Here is an 18,636-nt window from a genome sequence, read left to right on the forward strand (position 1 = left end):
GATAAGAGGGAGATAGGAGGGTGGATGAGAGTGGAGTATGTAGGGATGGAATGGGTGGGAGTGGATTTTATGCCTTGTTTTTTGGCTGCCTCCCTTATAAGGGGGAAAAAGCCTTTGGTATATGTATATACCTTTTGTCCATGTAGTAAGAAGTGTCCCACAAGTTACACAACATATATGAGGAGTCCAGTTTTTATCCTGGTCACCCACTTTACATCCAAATTGATGCTCATAATACTTTATAATCTTTACCTTTACCTTTACCTTTACCATACACCAGGTAGGGCCAGTGCCCTGTCAGTTGTGATGCCTCACGAAACTTCTCCACCAGGTACGATCCTCGTAAAGTTCCTCTTCTTCCACACTCTCTATTGTTGATCCTCTCACTTCAATTGCTTCCCTCACTCCATCTCTCCATCTCTTTCTGGGTCTTCCTACCGGCCTCTTCCCTCTTGGATTCCATCGATAATATTTAGCAGGGTACCTTTCTTGACTCATCCTCATGATGTGTCCATACCATCTCAGTTTACTTCTTTCTACAAATTCTAATATTGATTGGATGTCCAGTTCATCTCTGATATCCTCATCTCTTAAACGATCTCTTCTTGTTACTCCCTTTATTAATCGCAACATTCTCATCTCTGCTGCCTGTATCTTGCTCTTTAATCTCATTGTTAGTGTCCAGGTCTCTGAGCCATATGTTAATACTGGTCTTAGTATCGTTTTATATATGATGACTTTAACTTTTGATGGTATGAGTCTGTCTTTTAGTAGTGGATACATTAATCTTAGATTATTTGTATATTTTTCGATTCTGCTTGTTATTTCTTTCTCCATATAACACCTCTCGTGTATTTGAACTCCCAAGTACTGAAAGTCTTCCACTTGTTTCAATTGTATTCCATCTATTTCTATCTCAATATCATCTCTCTCTCTCGCCACCATCATTACTTTAGTTTTATTTGCATTTATTATCATTCTTGACTTTTTCAATTCTTCATTCCATGCATTTAGGGTATCCTGCAATTTTGTACGAGACTTTGTGATTATCGCAATATCATCTGCATATGCCAATGTAGTTACCTCTCCCCCAAGTCTCAACCTCTTCATGCTCCTGTAAAGGAGATATCACACCACCCTGTCTTACACCCTCAGTTACATCAAACCAGTTATCCTCTCTTAGCTGGGTCCTTACCGCACTGACATTATTTCTGTAAAGACTCTTTATAGCTCTAATTAATGAGGGTTCTATCATATATGTTGGGTCTTCCAAAGTATCCCATATTTCATTCCTTGGTAACCTGTCAAATGCTTTTTCCAGATCTACAAAAGCGATGTACACATGTTGGTCCCACTCCCAGTTCCTTTCTATTATCATCTTCAGTGTGAATATTGCATCCGTTGTTCCTCTCTGGGGTCTAAATCCATATTGTCCTTCTTCCAGCTTGTCCTCAACTATTATTCTTAATCTCTTCTCTAGCACTCTTTCATATATCTTCCCCACTTGTGACAGCAGTGATACTCCTCTATAGTTCCTACATTCGGTGCGATCACCTTTCTTAAATTTTTTACAAATAATTGCCTTTCCCCAATCAGCTGGCACTCTACCTTCATTCCAGGCAACATTAAAAACTCTGGTTAGCCACTTAACTATATCATCATTTCCCTTCAGTAGTTTGACTGGTATACTGTCACTTCCAGGGCTTTTTCCATTTTTCATAGCTTTAATAGCATCTTTAATTTCATTTGTTGTTATTATACTATTTTGTTCTGTTCTCTGAATAACTTCTTCATCTGTTGGTCTCTCCACTTCTGCTGGATTTAGAAGCTCTGAGAAGTATTCCTTCCATCTCTCGTCCTCTTTATAATCAATGTTGTAAAATGAAGCTTTTGTGATTTCAATATTAATTCACTACAAGTGTAGCAAAAAGAGTTGGGGTTGTTTGTGCAGTTTCTCAGCATTGTGATGGTTGATGGAGTATGTAGACTTTGTAAAGTCTAGTAAAACATCACACAAGTATATTTCAAAGCTCCACAAAAACAAATGAATTCTATCCACTCGTATATTTCTGTAACAATAAGGTGATAGTGTTGGCATGTACAGTAGTGACTAAGTATGCTATTAACCTTTTAAGTATGTATTGCCTGCACATTTCTACATGTTACATCATGTTCTACCTCTCTCTGTTGACTCAGACTTATGGATTAAGTTCATAGAAAATGGAAATGTGTATTTTTTTCAGTGATTTGTTTCTACAGTACTACAGCTGATCTCTGTAATGAACAACACATAACATTAAATGACATGAGTGTATTGGATCACAAAAACTATGGGCAATACAAACTTTTGGAGATTTTTATTATTTAGAATCCAAAATGTGAAAAACAAGTGTCATTTTTCTTGGGACATTCTTTGTTGAATAGTGTTATCAGAGAAAATTTTGTGTTTTTAAGCAATCCACAAGACCTGAACAATTAGGAGAGTTTCAAATATGATACTCTTTAAAAAAATTTCAAACCATTGTCCAGGCACACATTGCTGCATTTATCCCTTTTGAATCTCAGGTTACATTTACAATAAATACTGGTATATAACCCATATGGAAATGGATAGGTTGTGCTCTGCAATAATGGCACACATCTTATGCTTTGCAAAAGGAACATCTTTTTAAACCTTGATAGGCCTGCATTAGGCTAAAGATGTAAAAACTCAGAAAAAATAACAGACCATTTAAACTTATGATAAACCAGATTCCCACATCAATTTACCAAATTGCTAAGAAATTAAATGAAAGGCACCCTTTGACTCTGTAATTACAGATGTCTTCTGCTGCACATTTTCTCCATCTCAACATCTCTATCATAGAGGGTGTGATTGCTTCCTTCAATGTCATTAGTCTTTTTGCTAATGTCAGTGTTGACATTCAATGCAATTTACCCAGAAGATCCTCATAAGACATCCTGAAAACAGCACTGAAGAGCTTATTGCATATGTCAATCTCTTACCTTTTACTCTTATACGTACTACAACCACACATATTTAATGAGTCAGTTTTTAGTGTTCTAGTTGAAATTCTCCCATACCTTCTTATGTCATGATTTCTCATGGGATGAGCACACAGACAGCAGGATCCCTGGTTGCATCAGTCCCACGTAGTTGCTATTTATGACATACATGGGAAATATGATAGCAGAATTATGTTCCCCCGTACTACAGGAGTTAGGATGAGGTCGAATCATGGAAATGGTAAAGAAAAATTCAAAAGGAACATCATAAAGGAAGAACATTTGTAGTACAAAAGTACCATAATTCCTCTATGACTAGAAATTTTACTCTAACATGGACAAATGATATGTAGCTCCAGTCCATAGGGGTGCCCTTAAACAATCCCTAAAATATTGACTGCATTTTACTATGTATTCAATACTCTAAAGCAGGTAAAAGTTGCTGGTGATTGTTGGACTTCAATGTTTGCAATATGTTTTTACTTCTTAGATGGCAAATGAAAGGTTCCTCAGCCCTAAGCTGAACAGCCATCCTGTATTGGTGTTTCAATAGTCATTCACTCACTTAGCTCACCCTTTCCCCTCATCCAAAAGGTTTGGGACCCCAGCCATCAGTGGAACCCATGCCAGAGTATTCAGCTACACAGGAGACAACAGAGGATCGATCTTGGCGAGCTGTTGTTATCTCAGGGATTGAAAGACGTATTGACATGAAGGTAAGTTTTGAATTTGTATATGTATTTGATTTTACCTAATTCATTTACTTAATTGTAGTATACAGGAAAGGAGCATTGCTTGTGGAGTCTTGTTCCCTACTTTGAAATTGATCATACCTAGCTTCATATTCTTGTATGATTTCAACTTTTTCTACATCTTTATTTTTCCAATTATCATATTTAATTTTGTGTATGTGTGTTTACCTAATTGTAGTATACAAGAAAAGAGAGTACTAGACCTGAGGCTGAGAAAATGGTTTATAAAAAAGAGGAAATGTAATAGACAGAAAAGGACCAGAAAGGAAAAAATTAAAAATAGCTTACACCAACATAGACTGCATGATTTTAGGACTGAATGAATAAAACAACTATCTGGCATTAGAAAAACCAGACATAATGGGAATTGTAGAAATGAAATAAAAAAAGTCCTCTACCACCAAACACTGCGGGGCAAGGTCTACACAACCATTTGATGAAAAATAGAAAGGAGAAACAGGGTGGAGGAGTAATATTTTTGACTAAGGCTTAAATGTGACCAAGATAACAGAAGGAAAAAACAATGTAGAATTGATTATGATAAAAGTTGATAACTGACATAAAAAGTAGAAAATTTGTAGTAATGTACCCCTCAAAACACAGTCTTGGATGGAGAGTGATCATTCCAAACTATTGGAAGAACAAAGAATATACTAACTGATTTACTGAAAGGAGGAAATATAGTAATAAAGGGGGTATGCGACACCTGGAGTCATTTTCTAAATTATTTAGAGTAAAGAGCTGAAACTTCTCAGGTAAATAGGTATCCATGTTCCCTACATTTTAGGTGAAATAGAATGATGTATGTACATATGTACACATGTACGTATACCAGTAGCGACATTTAAAAGTGCACAGCACCATAATACGTGGACCAATTTGTTTTATATTTTGGCTATGATTAGTCAGTATGCACACCTAGGGCCGGTCATTGAGTAATTGAACAATTTCCTTTATACTTTTGCATACAGGCATTTCAATTTTAATGTCTGGCTAAAATCGTGATTTTTTTTTTTTTTTTTTTTTTTTCTTATTTCCATTATTACTCCGAACTCTTTCATCCTATTCAAAATATTCGAACGATCGGCCCTAGCAGTTACTAAAAGTAATATTCCCTGTAAGTTTCATCTAAATCTGATGTATTTTAGATTTTTTATGATTAAACAAAAGTTTAAAAATATCGAACGGAGATATGGCAACTTGAAATATAAATATATCTGTACCTTGCTTATAGTTTCACCAATTTGACTGATTTTTTCATGGCTTAATTCTTATTATATAATGAGTAAGTACAGTAAAAATCATCAACATATGTTAATTATAAGTACTTTAAATACTGAAAAACTAAAGTATAAGTATATCAAAGTAGTGACGACGCACAGATGACACCATCATATAATTTGCTTTTTTGCACCTTTGGCAGTTTCTTCATATGAAACCTCACTGCTGGGGTCTTCAGGGTATCTGAATCATTGGAAAGAGGTTTATTTTCCAGCAGTGGGCGCCTTCTCTTTCCTCATCAGATTCCCCTCACCAATCTATGTTGGTAGGGCACCCCCTCCAGCATCATATGATGTCCCTTCTTCTCTCTTCTTTCTCTCTTCTTCCTGTATAGCCTTGATCTTTTTCCTCTTGCTTTCTTCTTTGGATTTAATCTTCCAGAGGTGCAGGTGAGGGCGGTGGTGGAGTGAGAGGTGGTGAGGTCTTGGCTAGTCGTCTTTGACTGCTTGCCATCTTCAACTGCTGTTTTTTGTCATTGTGGATGTTCTTTTGTCCTTTTTGCTACCCATGATGACTGTACTAAAGAGTAATATGTACTAGCTAAAGTAATAGATTGCAATGAGAGCTCATGAGACATGCGCACTTTTCCTTTCAGAGCTAGCAGGTAACTGACGCTTAGCTTCGCTCAAAGTTGGCAAAACTTCTCCCTCCACCTTCCTCCCTTCCCCTCCACCATCGTACTGGCCGTTGAAGCACTGGGCGAGCGTAAATTCAATCAAATTTCAACGTTATTCGATGCGCCTGAAGGTCCTAAATGGCATGCCTCTCTCTAGTGTGGGTTGCGCCTTTAACTCTGTCCCTTTAAACCTCACCCAAGACCTTTAAATTGCGCGCGGCTGGAAAATTATTTGTCGGGATTTATTTCTAAGTGGTATACGAACATTTTGAACACAGTTTTGAAAAATGCCATATCTTGACCAAATTCACCCCCCCCAGGTGTCGCATACCCCTTTAACCCGCAAAGTGTTTAGTACGTATATATACGTTCGGGAGGGAAAGTGTTTAGTACGTATATATACGGATCATCTTTTCTTTTACTTCACGGCACCTAAACTTGTAGAAATGGTTCAAGATGTCTTTTCTATTCCTAAATATGATTTTGAAAGCTCACTCTGATTTTTATTGTATTGCTGTGGTCTATTTCATTGAATGTATCCATGACCACGAGTGATTTATTGAAGAAATAGGTATTTTTATAGAAATATATCAGTGGTGTCATGATTACTTATCAATATACTCAAAATCCTGTTTAGTAGATCAGCTATTTTTATATTATTCCAACTTGAATAGCAATTTCAAGGTATTTTGTGTTCATGCGTAGAGTCATCGTCGGTTGTGTTGGCACCCCTGCGGCGTGATAAGCCGGCCATGCATGCTATCCAGACGCGCTGTCACATCTTCCCTGCTCGCACGTGTTATTCTGCACCATGCCCCGGGGCTTGACATCGGCGGAAATAGAGAGTGTTCTCTATGACGATAATGTCACAGTTACAGGATTTTTTTCCCCCATGGCCGTTTATAAATAGGTAAACTTGAAAGTTTAGAGGTACAGGAATTTCCCCCCTATGGCCGTTTATAATAAGGAAACCTGAAAGTTTACAGGCACAGGATTTTTTTCCCCTATGGCCATGGGATGCGTATTTGCGTGTTCAACAGTTTACAAAGGATTACAAAGGCGGAGCATGCCGACAGGAGACCTTTTGGTCCATTACTAGGTCGGATGCGGGAAATATATATATATATATATATATGTATCTGAATAAAAAAAAAACTGGTCGGCAGTTGTAGGTACATTAGCCAATACACTTTTCCCTATGTAAGCATCAATTGCCACATTATCTGTGCTGTGTTTCATTCACATGTGCGTTCATATCATTCACTCATTCATTTCTGCCTCGGAACCTGAGTCCTTAGTTTCCCAGCCGTACGGATTTTCATGGGATATGCTACAGTCCAGAGGTAATACACAATTATCTCTTAGATATACTTGTAAAATTGGGATGTTATGTGAACTGTACAGTAGCAGAGCAATACCAAATTGGTCGGCAGCAAATGCAAAGACACGGAAGCTACATAATAAATGGGAAAATGTGTGGGGTGTGGTCAGCAGGCAGGCGAGAGCGGGCGGGCTGTGGTATGCAGGAGTACCAACATAAAAAACATCAAATTGGTATAATGGCTTATTTGAGCAGCTGTGTACAATTTTGTTGTTGTTGGTGTTAGAAAACATGTTATGCTTGTGCAATGAAGGGATAATATTGTGCTACTTATATACACATACAGAAAATATAGTCTGTACGAGCGCGATAAATTTGGTACTATGATATGACTATAGAAAGGCTAGACAAACAATCCTAAGATATATTTTACAAGAAACTCAAACTAAACAATATATAGTCACGGAAGAAGCATTCAAAGTGTGTCGGAAATAATAAATAAGAAGCGGAGATTGCATAGTACTATTCCACATGTTTCGTCTTACGCAGCACCACTCTAGTATTGCAGCCAGGCGTGAAAGGAATCACAGGAAATGACGGCCTACAGGAAACACTCAGATATCGCATTTATATTGTTGAAATCAGCTATTTTTTTCCAATTTTATTAGACAATAATATTATTTGGCCAAAATCCAACCCCACGTGACCTGTTTCACCCCTATAAAGCAACACTGTATGGGTTAAGGGTGACTTTAAGTCAAAAGAAATATGTTGTGAAGAAATGACAGTGAAGGGTGGAGAAGACCTCTGGGAAAACATACTATTGGATATGACTATTGAATACACAATGACTCAATGGGTAAAGGAAAATACCAGATATAGAAACAATGAGGAACCATTGATACTAAATTTAATACTTCTGTCAGAGCCTAAAATTGTGGACAGAATTGATTACAAAACCCAAATTGGGAACAGTGACCACTTACTAATAGAGTTTGAACTAAAAGAACAAATGGATTCGTGAAGAAATGAGAAACATAGAAAAGGAAGACTAATGTACAATAAAACAGATTTTGAGAAATTCAGAAAATTCTTTGAAAATGCAAATTGGGAAAACTTCTTAAATGAAGAAACAAAGATGGAAGAGAAATGGAATATACTAAAAGAAATTTACAATGAAGGAATAATTATGTACCAAAACAGAAGCAAGAAAGGGTATACATTAAGTGCTGGTACAAAAAAAAATGTAATGAGGCTAAAGATAGAGGAGACAAAGCTTGGAAAAGATGGAGAAAAAAAAAAGACAGAAATACGAGTAAGTGGCAAACATATATCAAACTAAGAAATTATTATGTAAAAACATGCAGAAATGAAAAGAGAAACTATGAAAAGGACATAGTAGAAGAATGCAAGGAACAACCTAAACTATTTTACGGGTATGTAAATGGTAAACTAAAAGACAAACAAGAAATAGTAAGACTGCACCAAGGGAATTATGAATATAAGGTGTAGAAATGCCTGAAATTATGAACAAACATTTCAAATCTGTATTCACAATTGAAAGTTCACAAAACTATGAGGAAATACAGAGAGAAAGATACCCCCATTGAAAGAAATAACTGTGACACAGAAAGGATAGTCATAGAAGAAATATGAAAAAGAATAACTTCCCACACAGAGTGGTGGATATCATGAATAAATTAGATAAGGTAACAGTGTGTGCAAATACTATTCAAGAATTTAAAAACAAACTTGATGCTGAAAGATACAAAGACATGTCAATACAAGCATAGCTCCCTTCCTGTATAATACAACTAGGTAAATACTTATTGGGTCCTGTCTCCTATTCTCCAACTCAATCTATGTCCTTGATTTCCAATTATCATATTTAGATTTGAACTCGTGTATTGTTTGAGCTTGGGCTATATCACTTTCTAAGGTATTCCATATATTTATACATGTATATGGTAAACTGTATTTATTCACATCCTTTAGACATTTAGTCTTTCTTAATTTGTTCCCATGACCTCTTAAAGACTTCCCAACTTTAATGAGGAGATTTTTTCTGTCAATACAATCTATCCCCTTTATTGACATGAAAACCATAATCATATTACCACTTTCCTTTCGATCTTTCAAAGTTGGCAGACCCAGTCCTCTTAGTCTTTCCTTGTATGATTTATCTGCCATGCTGGGGACCAGTTTGGTTGCTGCCCTTTATATTTTTTCAATCCTGCTTATATCCTTCACACTGTGGGAACCATACTACTGACGTATATTCAAGTCTTGTGTGGATCAGTGTTTCATTTAGTTTTTTAATCAACTCTTCAACCTTGTAGTGAAATGCCACTTTAATCTTCTGCAGTAGTCCTTATGTCTCTCCCAGTCTTGCTGATATGTCTGTTAGGTGACAGGATGTCTTGTATGAACACTCCCAAATCTTTCTCCTCCTTTGCTTATGCAGTGCTTTGTATTTTTTTGTATTAAACTTCATTTCCCATTCTTGGCTCCATGCACAAATAGTTTCTAGATCCTTTTGCAATAATCTACTGTCCTCATTTTTCACCCTTCTCTTGATTTTTGTGTCATCTACAAACATCTTTGCATAGCTTGTTATAAATTCCATCATGTCATTGACATAGACAAGAAACAGTATGGTGCAAGTACTAAACCTTGTAGAACTCTGCTCATTACTTTTCTCCATCTTGACATCTTATCCTTTACTACTGTCCTCATGTATCTTTCCTTCAAAAAATCTTTCATCCATTCTAGTAGTTTGACTCTCACTCCTCTAATGTTCTCCAATTTCCACATTAGTTAACTATGAGGTACTTTATCAAATGCCTTCTCTGTATCAAGGTACACATAGTACACCCACCTCTCTATCTCATGCAGGGCATCAATCACTCTCAAGTAAAAGCTTAAAAGGTTTGATACACACAACCTTCCAGATCTGAAGCCAAACTGACTGTCAAAATGTTCATCTCTTCAAGATACTTAGTCCATTGATCTCTCACAATCCTTTCACATGATTTTAGTATTGTGCTGGTCAGTGATACTGACCTATAATTTAATGGTGTCTCCTTGTTTCCACCTTTGTGAGTTGGCACCATGTCTGCCCTTTTCCAATCAAGTGGCATAATGCCTTCTCTCAACAAATGTGTAAAGAGACTGTGAATCTTGTCCATAAGTTGTTCATTACATTCTTTAAGTATCCAGTCTGGGGTAACATGCAATGATCCTAAGAGACTGAGCAGTTCCCTCACTTTTACATTTATATCTTCTAAATCTGGATTTTTGCTTCTCTCCCTTTCCTCCAAAAAATTGCTCTCTTTAGTGAAGACTGATTGGAAATATTCATTCATTATTTCTGCCTGAACTGAGGCCTCTCCAAAGACCTCACCACCCATTATGAACTTGGTGATTATTTTCCTGTGTCTCAATTTACCATTTATAAACCTAAAAGCAGTTTGGTTTAACTTTGAATTTATCTACTAAACCTTGTTCTGTCAAAATTACTTTTTTCTTCCCTCTAAATTCTTGATTTTTGTATAGTAATTTTTAGCTTGTTTATAAGCTTCTTCTTTTCCTCCATTTTTCCCACATGTCCATGGCCTTTTTTGAAATCTCACACTTTTTGATAAACCAGTCCTGTTTCTGCTTCTTCCACTAATCTTTGGCACATGTCTGTTTACTCCCTAGTTGTAAATGTCAAGATTTCCCATTTCCTCCCTATTCCTGTGGTATTCATGAATTCCTCCCAGATTTTTCCTTCAAAGAATTTTCTCAACCCTAAGTAATCTGCTTTCCTAAGATTGAGTTTCCCTTGCCTGTGTGATTAATTTATCGGCTCTATTTCCTCATCCTTTAGTTGAAATTCAATTGTAACATGGTCACTTTTTCCTCTTGGGCATAGTTCAAGGAATTGATGATTTGTGGCTCTGGTTAGTAAAAGATCTAATCTTGTGGGAGTGTCATCTTTTACCCATGTCACTTCCTTTACCCACTGAGTCATTGTGTTCTCCATTGCTATACTCAACAGTGTATTTCCCCAGGAATCTACTTTCCTGCTTGCCATTCCTCCCAGTTAACATAACCACAATTAATATCTGCAATGAGGACTATGTTACCACATACCCATACCAAAGGCTTTTTCCCCCGTACAAGGGAGGTAGCCAAAAAACAAAGGCATAAAATCCACTCCCACCCATTCCATCCCCAGATACTCCACTCCTATTCACCCCCCTCCCTCCCTCCCTCTTATCCTGGCTTCTCCTGGATGATGGGACATCCCTGTATCTCTTCTATGCTCTTGTCTTAGGGGGGAACATATGCCACCATAAGTCTCTTTTATTGTGTCCTTTAGTAGTGATCTTTAGGTGAATTGCTTCAGCCCTGCCTTCTCTCAGATTAGCTTCTTCCATCTTTATGTCACTTCTCACCTCAAACACCACCCTTTTTATCTTCGCTGTCTCATCTCCAGGAGATATATCTGTTGTTCCCTAACTGTATATCAACATTTTTGGGGAGTTTACTCTCAACTAGACACAATCTATTAGGCTCATTTATCTTTATCTCCAACCTAGTTGATAGTAAACCATCAACATTAGCATATGCTAGTCTAAGTTTCTTGTTGTGCTTACTTTGCAATACTGCCCTCTTGTTTTCTTAGAAACCATTTTCTCACCCGACTGATAACTCTTAAAAAAATGCTTTTTCTCTTCTTTGGTCCTATCATTTTTGGCTTTGGCTTCCATTAGCTTTCATGTATTTGTTCATTCCTCTTTGTTAGCATCTTTCCTAATCTAAATATCTAATAAGATTTGTTTTTTCATCTTTTTAATATAATATTGACTATTCCATCTTCCAGGCTATCTCTTTCCTGTTGCTCCATGATCTCTTTAAAGGTTACTCTATTTCTCCTATCCTCATTTGTTGTTGGCCTATCCTCTTTTTCCTCCATGGTGTTTAGATTTTTTCTCTCATCAAAGTTTCATTCTCCCTTCTCAATTTATCAATCCCCATTTTTTGTGCCAGGTTTGTTTCCTTTTCCTGCTCAAGTTTATTCTTCAGATCATGTAATCTAGCTTCATGTGAGGAAATTAAGTCTCTAAATCTTTCCAACTCTGTAAGAATTTCACTTACCTCCAAGGCAGAGTATCCAACTTGAGACTTATCATCTTTTTCAAATTTATTTTCTGTACTATATTGATTTTTTTTTCTAATGGACTAACCTTTTTGAGTGTGAAGCCTTCAAAATCATTCATTATTAGTGTAGATATAGCAATGAAAAATAATGGTTTGTGATGTAAACAAAACTAGAAATTAAATTTGGTTTAGTGTTTTCTATTGTGAGCAACTTTGAAGATGAAGGCCACTATTTTCCTTCCCCTTTTCTCTTCAAAAGTTGAAGTCAGTGACATTTTGGCTTTACTGTGACCCTGAATAGCATTGTTTTCCTCCAATGATCCAATAATTTACAAACTTTTTTACCTCATCAGCTATGCAAAGCCAGTAGAATAGTTTATTACCTCCTTTGTTTTTTGTCACTCCAAAGTGAACAAATGTTGCCTCGTACACCATTTTCATAATCCTCTTCCTGGTCTTCTTAGGGATAATTATTTGTGTAGTGATGTTGCTTTGAGTATTTCTCTTCACCTCCTTCCACTCCTATCCTAGCATTTCTCATATATGGAAACCACTCTTGACCAACTTCTGCATCTTCTACTTTACCTAACTTATCTTCACCTACACAGCAATTACTATTAGCCTTGTCCCCCACTACTTTCTTTTCTGTCTTACTCAGGTTTTGTGTGTCCCTCCTGTTTCCATTTACCTTGGGACAATTTACCAAACTATGACCATACCTCCCACAGGTATAACATCTATTTTGATCTGTTTTACTCCTACTTCTTCCCACACACATTATCTCCTGCCTGATGAACCTATTTCCCATTTTTTGCCTATGTCTCCATCCATTTGGCCTAGCATAACAATCCTGAGTTCTTTGCACGAATTTACCGCAGTTAAAGCACTGAGTTGGCCATCTCCAACTATCTCCTACTTGTGGTCTTGTGTCTATGAGTTGGTATCCCAAACACACTTCTGTTCTCACCCCTAGAGATCTGTTTCATACTTCTAGCTTCATCTACCCTAAATATATAATTTTCCACACAACTTGCTGCCTTCATCAATGTCTAACATTTTTTAGTACATACATATACCAAAGGCTACAGGGGGGGGGGGGTTAGCCAAAAAGAAAAAGGCATAGAAATCACTCCCACCCATTTCATTTCCCATATATTCCACTCCCCTCCACCCTCCTCCCTCCCTCCTATCTTGGGATTTTTTAGTAGAAACATATAACCTAGTGTTGGTATTTAGTGTGTCAAGGAAATGCTCAGTTGCGATTGCCTCCATTATTTTCTCCAAGCTCCTATTTAAGTTCCTAATATCCACATCCAATTGCCTTTCAGGTCCTTACATGCCTAAGTTATGCCCTGGGGCAAAGTGCCACCCCGGGGCAAAGTTCTCAGTGATGCCCCCCTCCCCCATCACCACTTCCCATCTCCACCATTCCTTACAGCCTGTGTTAGCTATTGGCTTGCAAAATTATTTAACGGATTTTAAATTTTGTATTTAATGTCTCTATTGCAGAAAGGATAAGGGAAAAATATTTCATATTGACTTTAATGCAAAATTTGTATATTACTAAAATATTCCAGGCTCCTTTGACCTATTTTATTATAGTTATTTTGCCAGCCTTGTGGGCAGCATGTCCAGACTAGAATTGCCGCCCCCTAAATGTGCCGCCCCAGTGGGTGGGGGATGGGAGGTGAGGGAGTATGTGTGAAAAATAAATTGACACAGCCCGAAGGGATTTCTCCCCATCTTCTCCATTTCTGCATGAGGGGATGGAGAGGGAGGGTCACCAATTTAATGAAGAGGCCTTGCTGTGTATGTGCTGTGTCTTGCGACACTGCTTCTGACCCAGGGCAGTGGTCGAGATGCAGGGATGACCTGTCATCCAGGAGGTGCCAAGATAAGAGGGAGGGAGAGGGATGGATGAGAGTGGAGTATATGGGGATGGAATGGGTGGGAGTGGATTTTATGCCTTTGTTTTTGGTTACCTTCCTTGTAAGGGGGAAAAAGCCTTTGGTATATGTATGTATGGATTTATTTCATTATTATATTTTTTCTTTATCTTAATTGCAATAGTTTTTTCTCTATTTTTGCATGAGTGGACAAGGAGGGGGGGTTGTCATGTAAATGAAATGGTTGATCCTGCTGTAGATGTACTGTATCTTGCTGCATTGCCTCTAACTCAGGCAATGGGCAGGGGCCAGGGATGACCCTTCATCTGCAAGGAGCTAAGAAGAAAGAGAAATTGGTGGTAGATAGGAATGAAATGGGTTGCAATGGATGCATACCTTGGCTGGGTACCTCCCATACAAAGGGGAAGAAACCTCTTGGTGTATAGATAGATGGTATAAAGGAGAGGAGCAATGCTTTTGGGGTACCATCTCCTACTCTCCAATAACTAATCTCAAATTCATGTATGGTTTCAATTTGGTCTACATTCTTATTTTCTAGTTATCATATTTTGATTAGAATTCATGTATTGTTCCAGCTGGGACTATATCACCTAAGCTATTCCAGGTATTTATGCATTTATATGAAAAGCTGTATTTTTTTCCACATCCTTTAGACCTGTAGTCTTTCTTAATTTGTTCTTATGACCTCTTAGCCCTTCTATCCCTGTATGTATATGTGTGTGTGTTACTGTACAGTAATTATAACATGTCACTTGAAGATCTCATTTTGTTTTAGGTAATAGAACCCTACAAGAAGGTACTGTCCCATGGTGGCTATTTGAAGGACAGCCATGAGGCTATCATCGTATTCTCCGCCTGTTTTCTTCCCGACAGATCACGAAAAGACTACGATTATGTTATGGATAGCCTGTTCTTGTGAGTAGCAATATTACGTACACTGCAAAAAGCTTATATTTTGGTCATAGGGACAGCATCTCCTCAGGTAGCAAATCAGATGCTCTTTTATAGTGATTACAGTGAATTACAATGACAAGTAATGTCAACCAAAGATATTTCAATCCAAAATAAGGTCAGCTGTGGAATAATAAACAAATACAATGCTGAGGTCATGCTTTCGGCCTTGAGGCCAAGCATTTCAGGGAAGTACAAGGTCTCTGCCAACCATTATCAGAAGACCTCAACACTGAGGGCGAGTCCTATTGAAGCCTTAATAACATTAGATAATATAGATTTCCATTATTACATCTTTGGCAGTACTGTTGTATGTGTAGCATTCATTGTCAGTGTGATCTTAGATAGTCTTATTGATAAATACAGGTCCTTTTCCATTGTAAGAGAGATTACTGTCATTGAAGTAGTAACTTGGCAAGAATACTTCACATACTACCCTTGAGAAAATTTTACATGACACTTTTGTTTTCAGATATACAGTATCTGTTGTACCCTCCTTGTGCTTGGCCTAGAACTTAAATGTATCTCTAACTTTATACACACACGCACACACATGTCAGATGGTGAAGATTGGAACTCCGTAAAAAAAAAAAAAAAAAATTGTGGATTTCAGCAATGAGGGAGTACTTGTTTTGTATTAGTAGGGAAGGGGAAAGCTCGTGGTGTAGTGGGCAGGTGAAGATAAAGGAGAAGGGGAGGAATTATTAAAAAAAAAAAAAATGGAAGAAAATGAGGAAGGGGAGGAACAGGGACTGGAAGTCAGAAGGGGTGTAAACAAAAGATGCGCAGACGACACAGATGAAGTTGAACAAGTCAGCAAAGGGATCAAAAGTAGAAATATAGATAAGAGCAACTCAATAGAAAGTGGAGATAATTATTTCTATGGATTTAATGAGGGAGGAGATGACAACCTCCCCCAATTAGCAAGTCTAGAGGAAAAACTAACAAAAATGAACGAATCATGGGAGGTTAGGTTTAGCCAACTCACGCTAATTACACAGAGAGTTGATAAATTGGAAGAACTAAAGAAGGAGGACCAAAACCTAAATAAAGAAATAGAAGAATTAAAAAGATATTTAAAGAAGTAAAGGATGAGAATGAGGAATTAAAGAGGAATAATAAAGAAAATAATGAGTCCATAGCAAAAGAGGTAAAGGGTTGGAGAAAAGTTCAGGAGGATAATAAAATTGAATTTAAGATATAGTGACACAACAGATGAAGGAACACACTAAGGACACAAATATTAAAGTGATGAGAGAGAAGGAGAATGTAGTAAGAGACTTAGCAGATAAAAAGAAATGCATAATTATATTAGGAATGGAAGAGAAGCATAATCCAAATAGGACTACAAGAGTAAGAGATGAGAAAGAAAAGGTAAACAATTTATTAAGAATATTTCAAGGTGAACAGGAAATAGGGAAAGAAATTGAAGAAATATATATGGGCTAGGGAAATACAGTATAGACAAGACCAGACCAATTAAGGTTGAATTCAGGTCACAGACGACAGCAGAGAATGTCTTATCAAAAACAGGGAAACTAGCAGAAAGTGATCACTACAAACAGGTAGGGATAGAAAGAGATATGAATAAAGAGGAAAGAGAGGAAGAAAAAACAAAAAATCGAAGCTAAAGAAAAAAACAAAACAAGAACAGAACAGAGTCAAAGAGAAATTCTATTGGAGAGTAGTGGACATGAAAGTGAGGAAATGCTTCATAGCAGAGAAAAACAGAAGGGAAACAGAAAACAGGATGGAGGTAAAAAAAAAAAAAAAAAAAAAAAATCACAAATATAGATGGATTAATAACAGGCTTGAATGAACTGAATGATTACCTGATGGAAAAGGAACCTGACTTAATGGGAATTGTAGAGACAAAATTGAAAGGTCCATTACTACCCAACAGTGTAGGACATGGTGTATATAATTATTGGATTGGAAACAGAAGTAAAACAAGGTGGTGGAGTTATTTTCCTGACTAGGAAGGATATAAATGTGAGGAATGTTACATATGGAAAGAATAGAGATGATTATGATGGAAATAAAGGACAGGGATGGGAAGAGCAGGAAGTTTGTGGTAAATTATGTGCCTCGTAAACGGCTTTGTGGGAAGAGAGAGAACACAAAAATATGTAAGAAGACACAAGGATAACACTAATTAAGATGATGGAAGACGGAGAAAGAATAGTTATAATGGGTGACTTTTATTGTAAAAGAAATCTGCTGGGAAGAGATGACAGTGAAGGATGGAGACGACCTATGGGGAAATGTACTACTTGATATGATTACACTGGGTAACAATTTTTTTTTTTTTTTTAAATCGTCCAGGGTTTTCCAGCGGAATTAGACTAATTGTGATGCTCTGAGTCCGAAAATGCCCTTGGTTTTTCTCAATCAGGTCAGGATTGTTCGCTACAGACATTTAAGAAAAAAACAATTTTTCGTCCAAAAACCCAATTTCTGCGGATCATAAAAATTTGGTTTTTCCGTTTTCCTGGGGAAATAAAAGTCAACGTATCCAAATTCATTCATTTTTTATATACTCGATTACATTTGATAAGCTTAATACATGTACATGAGCGTTACGTGACACAAAAGTTCGGAGTTCACGGCGTAAATCCGTGTGTGAGCAGCTGCTGGGTTGTCTCTCTTCAGCGACCAGCAGTAGTCCGCGAGCATGACTGCGTCCCACCTCCCCTGGTACCTCTCCTCCATTTGACGCATGTCCTGATGGAACCTTTCTCCCTGCTCGTCGCTGACCGCACCAAGGTTTTCAGGAAACTTCTCCATGTGTGAGAACAGGAAATGCATCTTTATACTCATCAAACACCCGAGGTTTTGGAAGTTCTTTATCATGCTGTTGATGAGTGTGGCGTGGTTTGCTGCCTTCTTGTTCCCCAGGTTGTTGTTCACCACCTGCACAAACGACCTCCAGGCGGCGCACTCTAGCGTGTTCATGGAGTTTTCGAACTCTGTCTCCTTGATGAGCTGCCGTATCTGTGGGCCATCGAAAATGCCGGCCTTCAGCTTCTCAATGGTCACTCCAGGGAAGGCTCGCCACAGGTAGTTGAAGCACCTCCCATCCTTGTCCAGAGCGCGCGTGAACTATTTCATTAACCCAAGCTTGATGTGAAGCGGTGGGAACAAAATCTTTTCCCGGTTAACAAGAGGTTCGTTTATGATGTTGCTCGCCCCAGGTACTAACTGCTCTCGCGCCGGCCACTCTTTCTTCACATAGTGCTGGGCTCTGTCTCGACTGTCCCACTTACATATAAAGCATGGGTACTTTGTGTACCTGGACTGCTGACCAAGTAGAAAGTTCACCATCTTAAGGTCGACGCAGATGAGCCATTGGTGCTGCTCATATTGGATTTTGTCGAGCACGTACTTGACTGCTTCATATTTCTCTTTGAGAGTTGTGGAGTGCGCAAGAGGAATTGAGGCGAACTCGTTCCCGTTGTGGATGAGCACACTCTTCAAAGAGCGCTTGCTACTGTCTATGAAGAGTCGCCAATCTCTCGGATCATATTGAGGAGCGCCGAGTTTAACAAGAAGACCGGCGACATCTCGGCAGAACACGAGGTCTTCCTCCTGGCAGAAGTAGCCCATGTAGTCCTGATGCCTTCTACGAAAGAACGTGATACGCGCGTCCTCGCC

The 18,636-nt window shown here is 37.9% G+C and overlaps 1 protein-coding gene across 1 annotated transcript in view; it reads left to right on the forward strand.

Annotated features, from left to right (window-relative positions):
• Window positions 1–18,636, forward strand: part of LOC143027613 (protein prune homolog 2-like) — a 289,335-nt gene that overhangs the window by 100,967 nt on the left and 169,732 nt on the right. The window contains exons 6-8 of the mRNA XM_076188976.1: window positions 281–331; window positions 3,601–3,722; window positions 14,807–14,946. Coding sequence (XP_076045091.1) covers window positions 281–331; window positions 3,601–3,722; window positions 14,807–14,946 — 313 coding nt within the window. The remainder of the gene's footprint in view (window positions 1–280; window positions 332–3,600; window positions 3,723–14,806; window positions 14,947–18,636) is intronic.

Source organism: Oratosquilla oratoria, chromosome 8, assembly GCF_046742065.1.
Source record: "Oratosquilla oratoria isolate Oo_2021 chromosome 8, ASM4674206v1, whole genome shotgun sequence".
Classification (NCBI taxonomy): Eukaryota; Metazoa; Arthropoda; class Malacostraca; order Stomatopoda; family Squillidae; genus Oratosquilla; species Oratosquilla oratoria.